At 42.1% G+C, this 17,977-nt stretch overlaps 1 protein-coding gene across 2 annotated transcripts in view; it reads right to left on the reverse strand.

The window, feature by feature from the left end:
* Positions 1-17,977, reverse strand: part of FMN1 (formin 1) — a 156,729-nt gene that overhangs the window by 95,719 nt on the left and 43,033 nt on the right. For both annotated transcript variants that reach the window (XM_081886468.1, XM_081886467.1), the window contains one exon: positions 2,342-2,403. In XM_081886468.1, the coding sequence (XP_081742594.1) occupies positions 2,342-2,403 (62 nt within the window). The remainder of the gene's footprint in view (positions 1-2,341; positions 2,404-17,977) is intronic.

A 17,977-nucleotide genomic window follows, 5' to 3' on the forward strand; every position in this document is an offset into this window, starting at 1 on the left:
TAGAATGGAATTGAACCTTGAATCTTCTGGATACAATTTAGATGCTCTGCTGCATCTATACCTCTTGATTTTTTTTCCAATGAAGAAAGGAGAACACATTTACTTTTTCCTCTAATGTTTCCTGAAACTTTTATGTTATCCAGCACAATTCAAACCTCAAGGAAAAAGTAACTTCCAGTTCTTAGAACCTCACCTATCCAGAGCAGTTTTTCAGAGAGTGTAAGGGTAAGAGACTAATGGCAAAAGTTGCTTCCCACCTTCTACCAGTGGGAGCATCCCACAAGCAGAACGCCACTCAGGGGATACTGCTGCCAGGAGGAACCAAATCTCGACCCCAGCCATTATTTTGTTTATTTCATAAAATTTATATACCCCTTGATTGTAAACAACAACCACGTCCAAGCAGTTTACAAAAAACAACACACAAAATCAAGAAAAAAATCACTAAAACAGATAAAATTACCTCAGCATTTTAAGCATCTGGGTAGGTTTGTCTATGCAAAAAGGATTTTAGCAGGTGCTATTGATGCTCACCTGCCATTCTGTGGACTGGTAACCGAATATTTTGCTTTGGATTTTAAACTTTTGTCTCACTGGCCAACCTGGATTCCACTGATGATAGACCAGAACCATTTCTAATTTAGGCAGCAGCAACAAATTAGAACTGCTTTCTGCTCAACTCCATAGGATGACAGCAATCAGAATAGAGGCCTATTAAGAATTCAAGCTAGCCTATGGCCACAGGGAATCCTGGCTCCCTTGGGGACATTCTAGGCCTCTTCCCTGAATTTTCTGCTTTCATTAAAAGCTGTTAAGTGTAAAGCAGTAAACCTTCTGGTTTACTGGCCAGCAAATTAGAAAGGCAAGGAGATAACTGACCCAGGCCAGCTCCTCTTTTCAGAAATCTTATTTGTTTTTATGAATATTTAATACAATGAAATAAATGTAAGCACAACACAGCACAATTCTAGGTCAACTCAAAAGTCCATTGTATTGAATTCAATGGGACTTACTCCCCGATATTTAGGGTTAGGACTGCAGCTGTAGACCATCTTTATTTAGGTTCTGGACGTTCCACATTCATTCTATCCCCCCACTTTGTTACCTTAAATACAAAGTTTTTGGCCATGGAAATAGGACAAGGCAACTGCTCTTTTAAAGGATACTGAATGTACAATATTCACTATTGCTTTTGTTTTAATATAAGTACTATACATACTCAAATAAAAGCAAGTTTGAAGCAGCATAGGGGAGGAGAGAGAGAGAGAGAGAGAGAGAGAGAGAGAGAGAGAGAGAGAGAGAGAGAGAGAGATACTTAACTGACCTCTGGTGGGGAATGCAGAAAATGCATTTCTACAAGAATTGTATATATGTGGACTTGTCCTATTGGTCCCAGGGAATGAAAGAGTGGGCTTTCCAATTTTGTGCCATGTCAAAAATTGAGAAGCATAATGCCAACTCCTTCAAAGAAGAAGACCTAGCACTGACCCTGTGGTATACTGTAGGACGTGAGGATATGTACCAGGCATGAAACAAATGCACACAGATACTGTCTTTTCCTGCACAATATGGTTGAAGCAGGTAACTACAATCACGATGGGGGAAATGTGCAAATAATTGATGTTCTAACATGTATCCTGATATACTGGATATAAACGCATGGAAGTACGTCCCACTGTTTTAACAGAACTTACTCCCGTGAAAACGTGCTTGGGATCATAGATTACAAGATAAAGATGAGATGTTATGCACAATAGCTTCTTTTGTCCTATTGTCTTCTCTGATCAAACAAGTCTGCAAGTTTCTGAAGCACTACACAAACAAGTTTGTCTACAGATATTAGCTGGGTAAGTGTGCACACCATCACTCATCCATTTTAATTCATCAGGGATGCTCTGATGTTTGCTGAATTCAACAATTTCCTGGGCCTAACAAGATTGGTTTAACATATTCTTTTGCACCAATTTGTAGTCTCTGAAGAAGAAAAACCCCCTCAAACTCAATGTTCTCCAGGCTAAGATGAACTGAACTGCTAGTCAACTGAAAGCCATTCAAAGAGAATATATTGAATGTATAATCATATTGTTCCTAATTCTTGCATATATAGGCTGCTACAGTCATTTCATTGGAGTGAGCAGATCCACACGAGTAGAAGAACAAAACCATGGATCTGCTTCCTTCACTGGCACCTCTTGCAGGGAGCAGTGCTCTGTGTACACACTGGGGCTCCTATGCCTGTAAGGAAGGGCTCTATCAGAATAATTAGCCAGTTATACAACATTTCTTAAAAGGGGGGGGATCCCTTTTTTAAAAATAGGTTTGAACGAGAAGAAATATTTACCTTCAGTTTTTCAACTTCATTTTTGTGCTCCTTCTTTAAGTGCAAAATAGCAGCATGGTACTCTAAAAATAAAATAAATGAAATCACTAGTCAGATCAATGACACAAAAGTTACTGAAGTTCCAATGTGAGCACTGCTAATAATAATAATAATAATAATAATAATAATAATAATAATTTTTATTTATACCCCACCCTCCCTGGCCAGAGCCAGGCACACAGCGGCTAACACCAATAAAATTACAATAAAACATAATAGGGGGGAAACAAACAAACAAACAAACAAACAAACAAACAAACAAACAGTTAATTAAAATATGGGTTAAAATACAATTTAAAATGCAGCCTCATTTTAATAGTAGCTCATAAATCAAAAACACAAGGGGAGGGAAACATAAGAGTCAGACTGAGTCCAAACCAAAGGCTCTGTCTTGCAGGCCCTGCGGAAATATGTCAAGTCCCGCAGGGCCCTAGTCTCTTGTGACAGAGTGTTCCACCAAGTTGGGGCCAGTACTGAAAAGGCCCTGGCCTTAGTACTCTATCTAACATGGGCCTGCCAAAGGACATGTTCTGGCTGCAGTAAAGTAAGGTTGGTACAAAGGAGGAACTAACATTGCAGTTATTGCATTGTGTTAGTTTGAGCATCTTGAAGACCAAGGCCTATTAAGCCTATGAATGTCACTGTTTATGACAGCATTTTAACGTATCTAACTTTTTACTTTGTATTCTTGACTTAAAAATATTTTAATTTATGGATTTTAATACAATGAAAGTGGATACGCTTGCCCAGTAATGTGACTTGTGGAATGGTACTCTTATAGGAGTGCGATGGAGTTTAATAATGAGGAGAGATGAGAGGGAGAGGGAGTGGTGGCGATTCAGGTGTATATACACACCTGAATATAGAGCCTGCTGGTCCACCCTGTATGTCCACTTGCCTCCTGGCCCCACCAAACAGTTGCAAGGAGTGCCTAGGCACAGGCAGTGAGTCTCAGTCCAGTCAAAGGTTTGCAGCTGATCAGCTGATTGAAGGCTGCTGAAAACCTTGCTTCCTTTGTCCACATGGCTTGAAATCAAACTATGTGGGCATCTGATGTCATGGTGATGTTAAATAATAGGCAGGTGGACTATCCACCCCATCTGTCAAAGTGCCCTGTGAGGGTTTGGGGAGTTCTGGCTCTGGACAAGGTAGATCCAGTCCCCCACCCTTCTCTTACAGTCTTGAAAATGGAATAGGTGATACAGGAAAGGTGTTTAACATTTATTAAATGCCAATTATCCTTGCTAGGTAGAATTTGCATTCACAAGCCACAGACATTCCATCAGCAAACAAAATAGGAGGGATGGGATCAGACAGATGTTTTATGCGAAATAGACGGAACAATTAAGACTAGAGTGGTTGAACAAATAATCACTGAAGAAATTGTTTGTGGTGTTGAGAGTAATAAAGGAAGACAGCAAAGTGATATCAAAAACAGAAAGAAGGTTGCTGTTTCATTTACTGTTGCTAGTCTAATCTACCAGGATATACATTTATTCCATGTTTATGGAGACTGTATATGAGTATTTCACTTTCTCGTTTCAAGGAAGGCAGAAAGAAACTGTCCTGAGAACAGCTTGCTTAAAGCAGCGTTTGGCTCAGGAAGTAAAATGTATAGCTAATTCTGCTTTCTAGGAAAGGGATGGGATCTACATTGGCTGTGGCTACCTAGGAAGGTTAACTTTAGGTCATAGTGGAAAGCTCACAAAAGTGATAGCACTGGGTGATAAAAGGTAAAGGGACACCTGACCATTAGGTCCAGTCCCGGATGACTGGGGTTGCAGCACTCATCTCGCTTTATTGGCCAAGGGAGCCGGCGTACAGCTTCCGGGTCATGTGGCCAGCATGACTAAGCCACTTCTGGCAAACCAGAGCAGCACACGGAAGCGCCCTTTACCTTCCAACCAGAGCGGTACCTATTTATCTATTTGCACTTCGTGCTTTCGAACTGATAGGTTGGCAGGAGCAGGGACCAGGCAATGGGAGCTCACCCCATCACGGGGATTCAAACCGCCGACCTTCTGATCAGCAAGCCCTAGGCTCAGTGGTTTAACCCACAGTGCCACTTGCCCCATGCACTGAGTGATACTTTAACTATTAGGGAAAAGTGTTAAAAACAAAACAAGGATCATTAACACCACAACATAAATTACATAGTGTGTTCACATTTTGGCTGCTGTGTAAAAGCTACAGTCACCCTATGTCAAAAAGGTTACCACAGAACTAGAGAAAGACAACCAACCACCTGAGATTTTCGCATGAGAAAAGGCTCAGAGGCTGTAGCTTTCCTTTTAAAAAGATTAAAACAAGTTAAACCCTCAATAAAATAAATCTGAAAATTACTTCTTGCTATGCTAATTCCATAAAGTGCAGCTAAAATGTTATGGTTTCCTCCTATGCTATTTTAAGACTTGAACACCTCACATCAAAAGGACACAATTTACTTGAAAATGCTTTATTTAAGAAAGGTGTATTCTACCTAGCCCAAGTCTGTACACAATGTGACAAAGGATGACTAGTTAACATCCCTTTGATCGACAACCACCTTTTTCCTACATGTGGCCTCCACCCATGTAGGAAGGGCCCTGTTAGTTTTCTCTTCTTTCCTTTTCTTTTTAAAGCACAACCAGCTGCACCTAGGATATAAACATAAATGAATACTTTTCCCCCTAGCAAAGTGATATTTTTAATATTTTTAAAATACTAGGTGTTCAAGTTGCCCTTCCGTGAATAGAAGGGTCTATGATCTAACAGGGGATGGTGGAATACAGTTTTTTGTCAGTTCCTGTAGTCAGGGGCATCTTGCCCATAGAGGCAAGTGGTGCGGGGTGCCAGGGCGCCAGGTTCTGTAGGGTGCCAGGGAAGAAGCGGAGGCTGGGTACAGCGCTTCCCAGCACCAGCTCACCGCCCTCGCCTGCCTTGATGAAGCAGTGCTGCGCCCAGAGGCTCCACCTCTTCCCCACCGGAGGAGCCACCCTCCAGCCGCTGCCCGCCTCCTCCAGCCCCACAAAGCTGCCGGCAGCGCCATAAAAAGGTCATCGGCAACTCTGGGAAACGGGGGGGGGGATGGGCGGGGGGGGGAGGCGGAGGGATCTTTGCAACCTGCCTGTAGTCCTCCTATTCATCATCTCATATGCTGCTCCAGAGATCTTACCACACCCCTGCAGTGCAGATTTTTAGGGTGTGTGATAGGAATAAAGGGAAACTGGGACCATGCCTAGCTATTTAACTCAAAAAGACTTCATTGATGTAATTGATGTACTTTTTTATTTGGAATCTTATATGTCCACTGATTTAAATAGTCAAAATCCAACATAGTGTGGGTGAATAAGCTATCTGTGAGAAAAGGTATAGTCCTTCCATTCTCATTTAGAATGTCTATATATTGCACCATATTCCAGAAAATATCTCAAAGTGGTATACAATGAGGGGGGAAGTATGAATGATTCACAATTCTGCAGGTATCTAAACAATTTTTTTGTTGTTGTTTGGACATAACCATGGGGTCATGTCCGACTCTTCGTGACCCCATGGACCAGAGCACGCCAGGCAGGCCTGTATCCACTGCCTCCCGCAGTTTGATCCATTATCTTATATTAGTAGCATAAGCTTATTTATTTGTATCTTGATGTAACAGGCAGGTTGGCTCCCTCCTTGAGGACAAAACAGCAAGGGTTTCTGACACCCTCTTGTTGGAATTTGTTCTTGGAAGGTACTTGCATCAATTTAATGTCATGGTGCCTGGATGAAGTTAAAGATTAAGGTTGCATCACTATATCAAATCAGCTGTTTTTTCCATATACTGCTGTGCTTATCTGTTACTTCCATATATTTTAAGAACACAAATGGACACATGCTATTGCTGGCATTTCATACACTTTCTGGCACAGACTTGAATCAAAGGGGCCCAGAGAAGCCAGGCATCACTCTCACAATTCAGAATTAAAAATTTAGGAGGCAGGGACGTCACGTGACATTTCATTTGGGCTAGGGGCGGGGAAGGTGCCTTATTTCTAACTAGATACATTTTCAAGCTTGCAGTTCAACAGAAGTGACCACAACAATAACTTCAGGATGATAATCAAAACCAAATTTGAGCCAGCCAACATTTAATTCATATTGAATAAAGCTTAGGTAAAACAAATGGGGAAGCAGCAAGGCAAGGTTGATTGTACCATAAAGCATAACAGAAAAAACTGCATGCATAAGAACATGGCAGTTACAATGACAACTGTAAGATGGAAGTAAAAAAATGGATCTTTTGACAGCATCACATTTAAATTGGGATGTATTTCGAGAAACACAGCTTCAAATTAATATTTAAAACACTTCTCTTACTGGTGTCTTAAAGACATAAAACAGATACCTAATGTAACACAGCAGAGAAACAACCAACAGGTAACACAGTATGGTTTACTGCACCAACATCGGATGGCAAAGAAGCAGGTGAAATGAAGGCAAAACCCAAAGAACTTTTCTGGATGCAAATACATAGCCTATTATCCCATAAGACAGGAGTTGGGAAGTTGTGGACTTCCAGATGTTCCTGTACTAGTTCCATCATCCCTAACCACTGGTCCTGCTCACTGGGGCTGATGGGACATGGGAGTCCAACAACATTTAGAGGGCTATAGGTTCTCCACAAATGCCCTAAGGCAGGGGTGAAGTTTATGGACAAAGCATTTCAGGATGTTCAACCCACTCTCCTTATTTGTTACCAAACTTCATTTGAGAATTTTCTTGACTAAACAAGATAGCTGTATCAGTGATGCCCTCCTGGGAGAAGTTGCTTCCAGGTTTCCACACCTCCCTCCTGCTATACATGTTCCCTATCATTCTCTGCAGGAATAAATACATGGCATCAACCTATTGTGGCACTTCCACAATGTGAAATCTAAGCATAACCTGAAGAAAAATAGTATTAATAGATGGAAGTCCGTGGGCTATAAATGTCACTATTGATCAAAGTACAGCACACAAAGTTATTCTGATGAAGTGCTGGTTGTGGCCAAGAGGCACTGGAGTTTATTTACTCCTCCTGCTATGATTTTTTCTTATATTACATATATATGAAAATATACAGCACTTCTATATTGCTTCTTAAACCTCCCAACAAATATTTCTAATAGATCTTGAATGTTCCCTCATACAATTCACGGAAATAGACCTTATACGGGGGTAGACACTGCCTTTATGGGACACATAAAGCACAGAGATGACAGACAAGGACATTGGTGTCACATTTTACCCACCTGGCTTTGCCGTGAAAGATACCAAGTCAGCTAAAGAGGTAAAAGCACAGGTAAAAATGTAGTGTAGCCTCACTCAACCAAAACATCTTTATTTTCACTTAACTGGAGTTACTAGCAATTCTCATATAAAACATACATTTTATTTAACTGACCATTCATCAACTAAGCTCCTAACTTTGTTTTAAAAGGAAGACCGAAAAGAAGAACGGCTATGGAAGTCACACTCCTATGAACCACAAGCTTCTATTAGCACAGGATAGATGTTATGATAAGCAGGGCCAACTGACATTCTTGGCAGTTGCCAGAGTGCCCTCAAAAAAGGCCTACATTCAATGCTGGCCCTGGGGCCCTCAAGCTGTAGGAGATGCCCACCATTTGCGATAGTTGCCCATATGCTGCTGGGCCAAGTTTAAGGCTCTTGCACTGATTTACAAGACCCTTGTCAACTTGGGTCAAGTAAACCTTAAGGACTGCCCGATTCCTTATATTCCTGCCCAATCCCTGAGGTCTTTGAAGACATCATCATTGGTATCCCCCCGTGGCTCATACACACAGCTCATATGCACAGAAATGTGTGCTCAATTCTATGAAACTTCTTCTTAGCTGAGATCAGAAAAGCTCCCTCCTCCCTGTTGAACTTCCAGCACCTGGTAAAATCCTTTTTATTATTTCATCAGGCATTTTAAGTAAGTTTTACGGTTAATTTTAACTGGTTTTATCTTTTCTATATCTTTCGTCACCTTACTGTACAGGCTATGGTGTTATGCAGTATATAAACGGTTGAGATCATTTGATAAAATTATCCAGAACTGCTTGAAGCAATGCTGCATCAAAGCCAGTTTTAGGAACAAATATGGCAGGTGGCTCACAGCCACCTAGCATAAACTGAAGCACTCTGGTGGACACCAAGGCAAGGAACCTGTCATGGAAGGTACCAATGCATGAGGAGGAACACCAGAGGACACCTGGCAAACATGGCATCTGCCTGTGTGACAGATCATACAACTTGGAATAATCACACCAAATACAACCCAACTACCATGAACAGGGACCCATCAGCAACCAATAAGCCAACGGCTTCTGCTTCCTGCCTGAGACTGCAGGGCAGAATACATGGTTTTGTTCAACTGGGTAGGTTTAAAGTGGTACAGACTTTCTTTTCGGACTCTCTGTACCCTTTTTAAAGTGGTTTACAACAAGGCATAAGACAAGGAACTCTGCATCAGATCTCTCAGTCAAACTGTGTCACATAGCAAAAGTATCTTCTTCATCCAAATTATGACGCATAGCACATATTTGATTAAAAGACACAATGGATGTACTGTATCTTTGTACACTAAATAACCACGACACTTCCTTCTTATGTAGTATCTTCAGCAAACTAGGAAACTGTTAGCGGTTTTCAAATATTTGCAGTTGACAAACATGTTATGCAGGACAATCAAATTAATAGCAGACTGTACCAGTGATGTTGCATCCTTTTATTGGCACAGTCAAATAGTTGCTGCTGCTGCCAGGCGGGCAAGGAGTATGGTGTGCAGGGGGGAGCCGGGTTGGCCGACGTGGCCCTTGGCAGGTGCATCCCCACATCACTGGCCAGGCAGCCCTTCAGCGAGGGGGCCAGGGGCACAATAGCTAGGCCAGGCCCAGAGACCCCCAGCAGCCGGCACCCGCTCAAAATCATGCGCCTGGAGCTATGCACCCCCCACGCTACACTCCTGGACTGTACAGAGTTTTCTACGGACTTGGTGACTGGTCATCACACAAAGATATTAGACCAATGTAGTTAAAAAGAAAGAAGGGTGCTATTTTATAAACCTAACGAACCCATGTACAGCTCTGGATTGGCTACAATAATTCTGAAAGGAGACCTTGAAATTATAGTGCTCTCTAATGATTCCTTATCATCCTGGGAAAAGTGACAAGTGGGGTGCCACAGGGTTCTGTCCTGAGCCTGTTGTTGTTCAATATCTTTATAAATGACTTGGATAAAGGAATTGAGGGGATGCTCATCAAATTTGCAAATGACACCCAGCTAGGAGGGGTAGTCAGTGCTGTAAAAGATAGAATTGAGATTCAAAATGATCTTAACAGATTGGAGAACTGGGCCCAAATAAACAAAATGAATTTCAATAGGGACAAATGGAAGGTTCTGCACTTAGGCAGGAAGAACCAGCTGCACAGATATAAGTCAGGGGACATCTGGATTGGCAGCAGTACATGTGAAAAGGATCTAGGGGTCTTGGTGGACCACAAGCTTAACATGAGCCAACAGTGTGATGCAGCAGCAAAACAGCTAATGCTATTCTAGGTGGCATCAACAAAAGTACAGTGTCCCAATCAAGAGAAATAATAGTCCCGCTCTATTCTGCCTTAGTCAGACCACTACTGGAGTACTCTGTCCAATTTTTGACATCACAATTTAAGAAGGACATTGACAAGCTATAATGTGTGCAGAGAAAGGCAATCAAGGTGATCAAGGGTCTGGAAACCAAGTGTCAAGATGAACAGTTGAGGGAGCTGGGTATGGTTAGCCTGGAAATGAAGCGTCTGAGAGGAGATATGATAGCCATGTTCAAATATTAAAAGGCTGTCACATGGAAGATGGAGCAAGCTTGTTTTCTCCTGCATCTGGGCACAACTTGGTGATGATGCTTCTAATATTACTGATAATGGTAGAAGATGCTTGTGTGTGTAAAAAGGCAATCCATTTCATCTCAACTTTCTCTCAATGGGTGACAAAGACACAAGTGCTCTCAAGGATTGCTTTTCTTGGTACTTGGTTCCTTCCCTGCCAGTTTTTCATCTTTCTAGGTTCATCCTGCTTAAGAGGTTTTGCTTGCAGAATATTCTGGGACTTTGTGAAAGATGCACAGTACCAGTCTTTCTTATGTAGCTGTCATACTTTCACATATACCATGTGGGATAGCATCATGGCAAAGTGTGTGTGTGTGTGTGTGTGTGTGTGTGTGCGCGCGCACATATGTGCAAACACATAAAGCTGGTCAGGCAATAATTAGAGAAATGAGTGGCTGCCTTCATCCTTTCTTCTCCAGCTCACACTTTCACATACCCCTAATGCTTTCAGCATCCTTTCAATTCTGTCTCTCTCTCCAACCTTCACATCTTCTTTTCTGTGCCCTCATGCTTCCCTCCCTCATCTCTTTTTTCACTTTTATCTTCAGATCAATGACACTGTAAAATGAGAGGTGTCAATGGCTCAAGTCAGGCTTGAAATCACTCTCTGGCCTGGACGTGATTCCTCTTCATCACATAAATTGGGGTACTAACCAGAGTTTTTCAGCTGGAAGACACTTCACACACATTCAGCACTTTTCCCAGATAATTTTACACGCTCAAGGCCTGAGTCACGGCCTTCAATTTAGGTTCTGGGAGTGCCCTATTGTAAATTGAAATTGCAGCATGTTCAAGCCATAGCAAGGGCTATGCAGAGCTAGCCAACTAATATGCTACCTTTGTTTATTACCGCAAATCAACTGGTAAATGAAATGTACCGAAGGAGAAGGGACAAGGGTGTGGCATAGCTTGACGGAGGGCTGAAAATCTAGAAAACTCCAGTGGAACAGAAGACAAACACTAGAAATGCTTTAGGAGGGGGTTCCTGCTTTTTGGTCTGTGTTTCATTAGTTTTGGTGGGTATAGGTGTTTTGTCTGTTTTTTGCTTTTAGGGGGCTTTGTGTTGAAACTGGGGGCAGCCCATGCAGCAGACCAAATAATCAACTCTTCCAACAATTAAATGAAAAGACATTTTCACTTCCCACCATGCCCTCTGGAATCCACTTGCTAGGGAGACTCAACAAGTGGTATTCTTATTATTATAATTATTATAATTATTATTGGTTTACAAAAGTATGTGCAATGTCTCTTTTTTCAAGTTACATTTTCTACAGGTCAGTTTCATTTGTTGAGACATTAGTGTTACATTGGGAAGTGAAAGGGGGGGGAGAGGTGGAGGGGGCCATGGTGGGTGGGGGTGGGTCGGGTGGCGATGTTTCTATTTTACTTAATGTGTGTGTGAGGTTTTGTGTCAGAGTCATTTGTACAGCTTCTCTTCGCTATTCGCTTGTGTTCCTCAACAAGTGGTATTGATATTATCACGTGTGGATGGATGTCGACTTGGGCTGATGAAACGTTTCTGGAAATCTGGTAGCTAAAAAGCAGATGTGTCAGCTTTTGGAAAGTGCCTTAAAATATGTCTGCATCTGGTGGGGAAGAATGAAATTACAAAACGGCTGAGTGGTCTGGAAAGAGAGAACAGGGAGAAGTGATTCACTCTCTCAACATGCAAACTCTTTGTTGCATCTGATATAACAGAAGGTTCTGGGGGAAAATGAAGACCTAATGCTGGGGTGCTCAATGTGTTGCCAATCACCCACCAAGCCCCCCTGACCCTCCCTATTTTGAGGTGGTGTGGTTATTTGGTTAGGAGAGGGGTTGTGTGTTTGGCGCAGGGTCCTCCCCCCCCCCTTGGTATGCATTTTATTAGTTTTTATTTGCTGCCTGGTTTTGGGGGGGGGGTTTTGGAGAGGGGCAGGTTCTGAGCATCACCACTTTTTCTTCTCTGAAACCTGTGATGCTCATAGCATAGTTTTTAAGCTTTCTAAATGCCTCCTGGAAGGGACGCGGGTGGCGCTGTGGGTTAAACCATAGAGCCTAGGACTTGCCGATCAGAAGGCCGGCGGTTCGAATCCCTGCGACGGGATGAGCTCCCATTGCTCGGTCCCTGCTCCTGCCAACCTAGCAGTTCGGAAGCATGTCAAGGTGCAAGTAGATAAATAGGTACCGCTCTGGCGGGAAGGTAAACGGCGTTTCCATATGCTCCTCTGGTTCGCCAGAAGCAGCTTAGTCATGCTGGCCACAGGACCTGGAAACTGCACTCCGGCTCCCTCAGCCAATAAAGCGAGATGAGTGCTGCAACCCCAGAGTCAGTCACGACTGGACCTAATGGTCAGGGGTCCCTTTGCCTTTTAAATGCCTCCTCAGCTCAACAAAGTTGGGGACTCCTCAACTAACGCGCCTCCAGATATCGTGAAGACCCCTTCAAATAAAAGGCTTTAAAAGCTACATGGAAGGTCGCATGAAGAAACACACATTTTGTAAATTTTTCAGTAGGGAATGTGATTTCTTTTTTAGTAGAAAAATGGCTAGAAAGAAGGAAAAGGATTAAGGAGCCCCTTCCCCTCACCATTCACTGTCCAGACTCATTGCAGAGTTGCTGCAACTGAAAAGTCCAGTAAGAAATGGTAACATACAGGTCCTGTATAATGTTTCCTTTGGTCCCTCTAATTCTCCCACCCCCACCTTGCAGTTTTTTTAATGTCCCTCATGTAATTTTCTAATTTAACCACTAGATGTCAGTAGCACATATTTAGTCTACTGAAGCTCAATGCTATTAAAATGCACCAGACAAGTTCTAGTTTGCAAATTAGACATCCTCAAAACTGAACTGAAGGTGCTAGGCTGCCCAACCTTTCTGAAACAATGGCATTTGTTTTTCTAACTTGTACAAATGACTTTATGCAAACCAGATCTAAGTAAAAATCAAGATGCATGGAATAATTACACTCATGACTGCTTTCCACGTGTTTAAATAAGAACTAAAGGAAATACAGACTGCTTTCCTCGTGTTTAAATAAGAACTAAGGGAAATACAGATACACAACAATGAATATAATGTGATACCATGTTAAAAATAAGTTTCAAATAAGTTTTACAAAGTACATTTTGTGTGAATGTTTGGAACTAATGGGTATTATTAGCAAAATAAATGGCTAGGATAATTTCAATCACAGCTCCAAGAAAAATGCTTTACAAAAGAGGGAGGAAATGCTATATTGGAGAGTGACTGGGCAAGCACAGAGTGACTCAGCCTCTTTGCACATGCCTGGAAAGAACTGCCAAAACTATTCCAGCTTCTTCTGTACTAGCCACTCCAAAGTTTGGGTAGAGCGATTTAATTAACTGTCTCACAAAACTTTGTATTCCTGGATCAGACATCTGCAATGCAGCAAAAGTTTATAGAAATGCTGTACTACCCCCACCCCCCCAACCACATGACAGATTCTTTGGAATTTAAAGTGTGATCTATTAGTCTTCTAGATTGCAATATACCTTTGCTTTGTATGGCTCAAGGTCAGGGCCGGATTTAGGTTTGATGAGGCCCTAAGCTACTGAAGGTAATGGGGCCCTTTATACGTCCAGGAGTCCTTTGTCAACAACAAATTGTTGCTGTTTTTTGTGTTGGATATATGCTATATGTTAATTTATGGACCTAATAGGTATCTAAAGCCATTTGCACATGTTGCCATGCAACCAGTCCATGCAGAATGTAGGCACCCTATACAGTGGTACCTCAGGTTACATACACTTCAGGTTACATATGCTTCAGGTTACATACTCTGCTAACCCAGAAATAGTGCTTCAGGTTAAGAACTTTGCTTCAGGTTGAGAACAGAAATCGTGCTCCGGCGGCGCGGCAGCAGCAGGAGGCCCCATTAGCTAAAGTGGTGCTTCAGGTTAAGAATAGTTTCAGGTTAAGTACGGACCTCCAGAACGAATTAAGTACTTAACCCGAGGTACCACTGTATATAGAAATGAGCAAACCAGTGATATTTTAGGGAGCAGGCTAGCAGGCGGGGCCTATTACTTAGACCTACACAACACAAAACACTGTTGCTGCATGTAGGTTTTATTTTATTTGTTTTTTATCTTATATTTTGGAAATATACATCCAGTTTTTTCCTTTCTTTTATTTTTTGGGCCCCCCAAGAGAGTGGAGCCCTAAGCTATAGCCTGTTTAGCTTATATGCAAATCCAGCACTGCTCAAGGTCTTCAAGACAAGGAAGAAAAGGTGAAACCATTTTCTCTCCCACAACTCGAACTGTCTTTTGATTTCCAGAGGGCGCCCAGGAAACAATAAAAAAACAGCAGGAGGGGCCCACTCTGGAAAAGCTTTCATTTCCATTAGAAAACATTGCTTTGACATGGATACGGTACTAGTAGAACATCTGCAGCATTTTCTGTAGGACACATCTGATCTACCAGTGCAGCTGTGGCCACAGCTAGGTTGCAGAACACATGCTTTGCCAGGGCTGGGCCCCTCATGATATTTTGCCGCAAGCCGGTGCCACTGCCAGCACTTCACCAGTGACACTGCGCAGTGCAGGTAAGGGAGGCTTGCAGGGTGGCACACTAATTCCATTTTGCCTCAAGCACTGAAGCAGAACGTGCTGCTCCTGTGCTCTGCGTCCCAGGTTAGTTCAATCCCAGTTATTTCCAGACAAAGAATCCCAGGCAGCAAGGTTATGAAACAACTTTGGGCAGATATTTGAAAGCCATCACAGCAGGCAGACCTGGGTTAGCAGAGGCAAGGGCCTGACTCAGCTGCACGTGTGCTTTACACATCTCTCTACCAGATTCAAAAACACTTGTTCGCACCTTGAAAGCCCTGACCGTATGACAAAACAGCAATTAAGGACTCCACACTGGTACTTCTAAATGAATGAATGAAGAAGCAGCAGCAATCCTAGCATAAAAAGAACCCAAGGTAGCTGAAATGGCAAAATAAATTGCAAAATTTAAAAAAGAACAAGCATTATAAACAAAGTAAAGTCCAACAAAACACATCATCAGACAAAGACAGCACAGTCACAATCCCAGTAGCTTAGGACAGAAAGATGCTATAAAATAAGAACATTCTAACAGCTTTTTGAAAGGAGTCAGGGATATGGATTGCCATTAAAGAGGGAATTCTATCACTGAAGTGCCATGACCAAAAATGCCCTTGGTGTGGCACTAGTAGCCTGGCCACAGAAGCTGGCAGCAACGTCATAATAATAACCTTCATCTTGCATAATAAGGAGCAGACATGGGGAGGGAAGAGGTAACCAGCACGTAAGAGTTTTTAAAATACAAAATACTCGCAAGCAAATGCCTCAACAAACCAATGAGATCTATAGCAGATCACATAACACATACAAAGAAAAGTTTAAAAATGGTTGTTGGTAGCTGTGTGCATTGCAATTTATGCCGTGTAATGTCTGGGTCAACTGATGGTGGTGGTGTGTGTGTGTATATACTTATTGCCACCTTGGTGTTTTATACCTAATATCCTCCAGGAAAAACTGGAAAAGAACAGGTTAATTAGTTAATTATTTCTACAGCGAGAGAAGCTTTGCATAGAAAAGATGCAAAGTTACTTTTGCATAAATGTGGAAAAAGCAGAGTAAACATTCTAGCTGACCTTCCCCACGGCTGCAACAAGTAAAGCTACATCTACAATGCGTTCATTTTACAGAGGGCATTAATAACTTCACCGGTGGTTCATTTGCTCTCGGTAAGAATGTAATGAAAACACCACAGCTGGGCATAGCACCTTGGTTTCTGTCTGAGTCAATATCTTGCTGTCTCCTTGTTTACAGGGGAAAAATATATTCAGCTGCCAGATCACATGCTACTCTAATTATCCTGTTTCAGTGCCAAACGTTCAAGATTACAGTACAGCAAATAATTACCACCCAGCTGGCAAACATTTAACAAGGTTAAATAGGCATGTCATTTACATGTTTCACACTCCTGTCACCTATTTCAAACAGAGGAGCGGTAATAATGGAACACCTACTTTGTTCCATAAAACCTAATCCTAATAATCCTATAAAACACATTCAGGTTAGGCATAAGCATGTTTTAGAGAATAAGGAATGTGTCACAGGCTCACATACATTTTTTACACCTTCCAAACACAGATTGGTTTTGTTCAGTACAAACCACAGTTTCCCATTACATGCACACCAACAAACTATGGCTTGCACTTGCTCTAACCAGAATCAATTAAGCAATCACAATTCTGACGTGTTACCATCATCATCATCATTATCATCAGTTCAGTTCATGAGGCCATCCAATTAATTCTGCATGGTTTCCTAATAATATTTGCAATGCCTCCTAGTTTGGTGCCATCTGAAATACCATAAGCAAATTCCTACCACCTCCCCTAGATTACTAATAAAAATAGCAAATCTGAGGAACTTTATCAAGAAGCTTTCCCTTAACAGAATCCTTTGACTACTTCTCTTGAATTAGTGCCTTACTTTAACAAAGCTACACCACACACAAAGTAATAAAACAGTATTCCGATGGCTCTTTTAAAATTTGAAACAATGCTTCAGAAAGGGGGCAACTGAAACTGGAGAACTGCACAGGGGCTACTTATCCTCTTCATTCCTCACTTTAGAAAGTGCTGCCAGTGTGTCGTAAGTTTGCCTGTAAAGTGTACTGGATTCCTTGTCTATATTACAATCTGGTTATTGATACCTATATTTCCTAGCTTGACCTAGAAAGTGTTCTGTGCTGCTGTTTGGGGGTGGGTTTGCTCGATTCCCAAGGATGAAGCCTCATATTACTTTTGGACAAATAACACCGATTCTGGCCTGACTGCACTAGTTGCCAATTACAGTGGTACCTCTGGTTACGAACTTAATTCGTTCCGGAGGTACGTTCTTATCCTGAAACTGTTCTTAACCTGAGGTACCACTTTAGCTAACGGGGCCTCCCGCTACTGCCATGCCGCCACCACGCGATTTCTGTTCTCATCCTGAGGTAAAGTTCTTAACCCGAGGTACTACTTCCAGGTTAGCGGAGTCTGTAACCCGAAGTGTTTGTAACCCGAGGTACCACTGTAGTTTCTGGGCCCAATTCAAAGTACTAGTTTTGATATATAAAGCCTTAAACAGCTCAGAATTGCAGACCCCATATGAACTGACCCAGACTCTTCAGTCATCATCTGAGGCCCTTCTTCATGTGGCCCCTCCATGAGATCCAGGGATGGCAACATGAGGACAGGCCTTTTTATGCAGTGGCTGCCTGTTGGTGGACAGCTCTGTCCAGGGAGGTTCATCTGGTACCATCATTATACTGTACATATCTTTAGGTACTACGCAAAAGCGTTCCTCTATAACCAGGCCTTTCACCTTTAACCATCTGCGGCCTTTTAGAAGTGGGTGGGATGTTTTTAATATTATTACACGTCGTCCCCCAATCTTCACAGTTTCAGGTGCTTACCCAGGGTCTGTGTCTACTTTTGGAAAATAAGGCACAGCAGAGACTGTGGTGTCTTTATGATATATGGTTTATATAGGAAGGGGGGAGGGGTCCCCCAGCATTACACTTGAAGAGGGTCTTTCCTCCTCCATAAATCACATTGTGAGTTATGAGAGGCCAATTCAAAACACAGCTGAAATATATTTTTTTCTGTTATATACAGTTCTATTCTCAATATTTTATTTAAGGACCTTTTGGTCTAATAAGAGGTTTCTCATTCACAAC

This window comes from Podarcis melisellensis (assembly GCF_964234715.1).
Source record: "Podarcis melisellensis genome assembly, chromosome: 1".
Classification (NCBI taxonomy): Eukaryota; Metazoa; Chordata; class Lepidosauria; order Squamata; family Lacertidae; genus Podarcis; species Podarcis melisellensis.